The sequence below is a fragment of the Lampetra fluviatilis genome, chromosome 12, assembly GCF_964198595.1.
Source record: "Lampetra fluviatilis chromosome 12, kcLamFluv1.1, whole genome shotgun sequence".
Lineage (NCBI taxonomy): Eukaryota > Metazoa > Chordata > Hyperoartia > Petromyzontiformes > Petromyzontidae > Lampetra > Lampetra fluviatilis.
This window is the reverse complement of record NC_136286.1, coordinates 1,115,870-1,121,670: the sequence shown is the minus strand read 5'-3', so window position 1 is coordinate 1,121,670 and position 5,801 is coordinate 1,115,870. Positions and strand designations below refer to the sequence as shown.

At 58.9% G+C, this 5,801-nt stretch overlaps 1 protein-coding gene across 1 annotated transcript; it reads left to right on the top strand.

The window, feature by feature from the left end:
- Nucleotides 1–1,244: 1,244 nt before the first annotated feature.
- Nucleotides 1,245–5,539, top strand: LOC144935261 (uncharacterized). Its single transcript, XM_078861831.1, is given in 4 exon segments — nt 1,245–1,477; nt 1,607–1,814; nt 4,681–4,718; nt 4,721–5,539. Coding segments are annotated over 4 exon segments (1,251 nt in total). The 5' UTR covers nt 1,245–1,291.
- The last annotated feature ends 262 nt before the right edge of the window (nt 5,540–5,801 follow it).

The following is a 5,801-nucleotide window of genomic DNA, read 5'->3' as shown; positions in this document are numbered from 1 at the left end:
CCCCCATAACCGACAAGGCATGATGAGGCTTTCAGTGTCGGATTAATGTAGATGTGTACATTGATATCAATGTAGATGTGTACATTGATATCAATGTAGATGTGTACATTGATATCAATGTAGATGTGTACATTGATATCAATGAGCACGGCAGGGTGACGGCGCAGTTGTAATAATCGCGCATCGCAGCATGAATGTATCAGCTCAAGTCCCAACTCGGGTGTACAATTTGTATGCGCTCCCCTTGTCTCCATGGGTTCTCCGGTTTCGCGGCATAGATGACCAACACAAATGTAGCCGGTGTGGGCCGAACTTCCTGTACAATTAGCGAACAATCACTCAATTGGGATGAAACTCAGCAGCAGCAGCAACATCGCCCTCTACCGCGAAAACCTGGCAGGACCCTCGTGAGAGAAGAGGCTTGAGACTCGGTGAGGCTTCGCTGGCGAAACGAGCGGAAACGAGAACGAAACTAAAACTCGTCCACTCGGGCGCCCCTTCGAATGGACGGGCACGAGTGGTGACGCAGCCACGTGCAGGAGGGCGGCAGTCGGGACATTGAGAACGAAATATGAAACATTGACACCAAACGGGGCGAGTTTGCGCCTCACATATAAAATGTCGACTCGACACGAACAAAGCACTGGGCGACTTGCGCGTTGCGACCCGGACGATCACATTAACGCGCGTGTGTGTCACCCTTTGGGCTGTGAAATCCCAGGCTCCTCGCGCGCGCGTGGCTATGGATTCAGCACCCCCCCCCCCCTCCCCACGAGCGCGCGACACGGGGCGCGCGCTCCTTCTCGGGACCCAGCGCGAAGATCAAGCGGCACAATGCCCCACACCACGCACTCACACTGGAAACACTAAATAACTAAATATATGGGCCGACGTCATGGCTGGGGGGAGCCAATGGAGGGCGCCGGGTGATGGATGACGGCTGCCCGCGCCTCAAAACCGCGGCCCCGCTCTGCGCTCGCCTGGGACTCTTCCTCGCCACCACTCCTCCCGACCACTCTTCTCGGCCTCTCGGCCCTATGACCCCCCTACTCCAGGGCCTTCGGGAGCGCGCTGCGGCAGCCACGGGCCCGTGACCCCCACCTCCTCTTCCTCCTCCCAGTGGGAGGGTGCGATGCCTTGCCGTGAGCTCCGCGTGGAGCCAACCTCTTAGGAGCTGCCCGAGGGAGGCTCTCGACTCTCGGGAAGCTGCGGGGCGGAGGTGCCCCTCTCGCTGGGCTCTCCGCTCCCCGCTCTCGGCTCGCCGCTCGCTCCCGAGGATTTGCGCCGCGCGATGTCCTCAAAGATGGCCTCGCAGGGCAGCGCTCTGACGCCCTTCTCCATCCAGGACATCCTCACTCGCAAGGACGACGCGCGCGGGCCCGGACCCAGCGACAGGGTGCACGCCATGCTGGCGGGCAGGGCGTTCATGCAGCACCTGCAGGACGGTGGCGGCGCCGGGGCAGGCGGGATCGGGCTGGTACCTCCCGCGGGGCGCTGCCTCGCCCAGCAGCAGCAGCAGCAGCGGCGGGGGCAGCAGCAGCAGCTGCTGCCCCCACCGCTACTGCTGCTGCCCCCGGCGAGGGGCGCGCGCCGCTCCCCGCTCGAGCTCCCCGCAATCGCCGCGCCGCTGCGCTCCCCCTGCGGCTTCGCGCGGCTCAGCCCCTCGGCGGACGGGGAGAGCGAGGGACGCGGGGGGCTCAGCTCCCCCGAGAGCCACGACGGGGACGAGAGAGCGCGCGCGGGCAGCGGCTGCAGCGCGAGCTGCATCGCAGAGGACATCGCGGCGGCGGCGGCCGCCGAGTTCTGCGACAGCGGTAAGACTCCCCGGAGCCGGCTGCCGTGACGGCGCGCGCGCGCGTGTGAGTGAGTGTGTCTGTGTGTATTTTACCGGGGAATGTGCGTACGTGTGTGGGGAGCGGTGGTGCAGCGGTTAGCGCGCTGCGCTACGAACCTGGCGACCAGAGTTCGATTCCCGCTCACGGCCAACATCAGTGATGATTATCTGAACCGGTCCTGGGCCTCCCCTAGGTCGACTCAGCCTCAAATGAGTAGCTGGTGCGGTGTGGAATAAATATCGCCACTGGGGAGACAAAGGCGGCCAGGCGTGGTGCTGGCCACCCACCCCTCGTGTACCGTTCTGGCCTTCATAGGTGCTCGCGAACAGCACTTACCCCAACAGTCTGTTCAGGCTATACGGGGGATCTTTGTCTTTGTGTATGCCTGTGTGTCGGCCGGGCGTGGTTCTAGCCACGCCACAACATCCTTGCCCCAACAGTATGTCAAGGCTATACGGAGGGGTCTTTGTGACTTCTTGCCTGCGTGTGTATATGCTGGCGTGTACATGTGTCAGTGTGAGTATAAATGTCTTCCTGTGTTCGTGCCTGTGTATGTGTATGGTGGGGTGTGCATGCACATGTGCGGCGATGGGGTTTGAGTGTGTCAATGATTGTCGTGGAGTGTGCGTGCTTTAATGTACGTGTATGGGTACACAGGTGCTACTCGCTAACAGCACTTGCCCCAACAGTCTGTCAAGCCTATACGGGGGATCGTTGTGTTTGTGCGAGTGTGCGTGTTCACTTATGCGTGCCGGTGTGTGCGCACTTCAGTGCGCGTGAATGGGTGTTGTATGTTTAGCTTGCGTGTCTACGTGTGTCTTGTTGAACCTCTTTCGCATCGTACGTAGCCAACGGTGCTTTTAGAAGGGACAGGGAAAGGACAACAAACTAAACACAAACAGCAGTTCGGAAGCAATGAGTACACTGTGCATGTATACGGGCAGCGCTAGCTAGGAACCCGGCCACCTGAGTTCGATTCCCGCTCACGACCAATAACAGCCTGAAATGAATATATACAGATATATACAAATGCGTAAATGTGGGTTAAACAAAGTATAATCGTCGACGCGGGTTATTCGGTCCCGACAATTCGTGCAATGGGTCGGTAGAATGAGTTGCGGGCGTTGGCTGAGACTTTCTAAATCTGTTCCGATTAAGATTTTCCGCTTCATTCAAAACGAAAACCGGAGTAGATAGTGGCACAAACGCAGTCAGGTCATCAATGACATTTACGCCACCATGGGTATCTGTATGTAAGTGTGTGTGTGTGAGTTTACGTGAATGACGATGTGTGTGAATGTGCACGCGAATTAAAATACCGTTCCTTTGCACTCCTATGGTGGTTTGTATTGTTTGGCGATTCCTCCAGTATAAATGCACATTCTGACAAGTACATGTATGTGTGTGTGCGTGTGTGAGTATCGTCCACTATGTGTGTATTGGCCGTGAGCGAGCGGGAACCGAACTCGAGCCGCCGGCTTCGTAACGCAGTGCTCGAAGCACCACCACAGCGCTTCACAGGCGCTCGCTAAGGGCACTTACCCCAACAGTCTATAGAGGCCATACGGTGATCTGTGCACTTGTATGTGTGAGTATGTATATGAGGATATATGTATATGTTTATACGAATACGTGTGTCTATGAGCGTTGTGTGTGTGACGGCGGTAGTGTAGTGGTTAGCGCACTGCGCTACGAACCCGCTAACAGCACTTGCCCCAGCAGTCTGTGTAGGCTACACGGGGGGTGTTTGTCTTTGTGTGAGTATCGCGGGATACGGAGCGCATTGTGCACTCGGAACGAAGCAACCTGATTCGACTCCTGCCCACGGCGAACATCAGTGGCGAGTGTGATCTGTCCTGATCCTGGACCCCCCCCCTAAGTCGGCTCATCCATAAATGAGTACTTCATGCGGTGTGTACAGAGCAACATTAGGAGACAAAGGCGGTCGGGCGTGGTGCTATAACAACACTTTGCTCCAACATTCGATGTATATATCGATTATATATAGGCTGCATATGGTGGGGTGGTCATGATCTCTTCTCACGTGAGTAATTGTGTGCGTGGGTATAAGTTATGTATGCGAGTACACATGTGTAAGTGTGGATGTATATTTACGTATGACAATATTTGTGCGTGTGTATTGCATCTACATATTCGTTTAAATAACGTGAGTAGATGCGTATATGGAGTGCAGTGGTTAAGCGCACCGCGCTACGAACCCGGCGACACGAGTTCGATTCCCGCTCACGACCAATAACAGTGGTGTATATTTGAACAGCTCTTGAGCCTCCTCTAGGTCGACTCGGCCTTAAATTTGTGCCTGGTGCGGCGTTCAAACGTAAAAATTGAAAGCCAGGGGGTGGGGGGGGGGGCGGTGGCCACCCACCCCCTGGACAGGCGCTCGCTCACAGCACTTGCCTCCAACCGTCTCCCGAGCCTATACGGGGGATCTTTGTCTTTGCATATTTGAGCGAGACCTACACCGCGGAAAACACTCACGGTCGCGTTATCGCTATTGCGGGTCGCGTGGTTGACAGTCGGTAATGAGCGTAGGTCCCCTTGCAGTCATCTAGCATTACCAGCATTGTTCGAGCGAGACGTGCATTATTTATCCTTCAATTAGATCAATCACGTGGAAATTGCGTCTTTAAAAAAATACATCGTTGCGGAGGAGTTGGGTGGCGTCGGCGTCACGCTTGACGCGTCCGGCCAGCGCCCAAGTGGACTCGGGTGGAGGCCCCGCTGTGAAGTCGCCGTGGCGAGCGATGTCCCCGCGGCGTTGTGTTCGGGCGCGTTGTTACTGCGCCGCCACGATCACCACTGGAGGCGCGACACTTTTCTCAAGTCGGGCTCTTTGTAACAACGAGTGTCGCTGTCTGCAAAACACTCCCCTAATTACGACTCGTCTTTCCATTGAGAGCACGAGCTCCTCTGTTAAGGCACAATGCTCTGACTCCTCTACCAAGGATCAATGCACTGGCTCCTCTGTTAAAGGTCGTTGTCCCGGCTCCGCTGTGCGCGTCCCTGCAGAGCGACTCTGCGGCTCCATGGACGAGGACGACGACGCCGGCCCCGCCTCCGGGGACAGACTCAGCCCGGGCGCGGAGCGGCCGCTGGCTGAGGGGGCCGCCGTGGTGCTGGGGGGCAGCGCGGGCACGCGGCCCCCCGCGGAGATGCCGCTGCTCACGCCGCAAGCGAAGCCGCGCAAGAAGCGCTCCCGCGCCGCCTTCTCGCACGCGCAGGTGTTCGAGTTGGAGCGGCGCTTCAACCAGCAGCGCTACCTGTCGGGCCCCGAGCGGGCCGACCTGGCCGCGGCGCTCAAGCTCACGGAGACGCAGGTGAAGATCTGGTTCCAGAACCGACGCTACAAGACCAAGCGGCGGCAGCTGGGCCTGGGGCCCGCGGGCGCGGCCGAGCTTCACGCCGGAGGAGGTGGTGGAGGAGGAGGTGGAGGTGCCGGTGGAGGAGGCGGTAGCGCCAAGAAGGTGGCGGTGAAGGTGCTGGTGCGAGACGACCAGAGGCTGCAGCAGCAGCAGCACCACCACCACCAGCACCATTACGGCGCGGCGGAGACTCTCGCCTTCCCGCCCTCGCTGGCGCTCTACCAGACTCTGCGTTACTTCCCCGCGCCGTACGCGCTGCAGCCCGCGTGGCCGGCCTCCCTTCTGCAGCCCGCGCTCTTGCGCCGTCAGCCGTCGCCGTGAAGCGCGACGCCGCCTCGGCGCAATCGCGGACACCTCCCGGTCGCTGGCGGGGAAAGAAACAAAACATTGTGAGCGCTCGCCGGCGTGAGCCACCCCGAATCCCGGAGTCCTCCCCCCCCCTTCCTCCCCGCACTGCTCAGAGCGGAGGTTTGTCGCGGTTGCTGACGGACGCTGGGACTCGGTGTTGAGACTCCGCTCGGAACGGCAGCCTCGCTCCAGGTGCGTGCTTCGTGTTCTGGTGTCGCGGGTAACGCGCTGACTC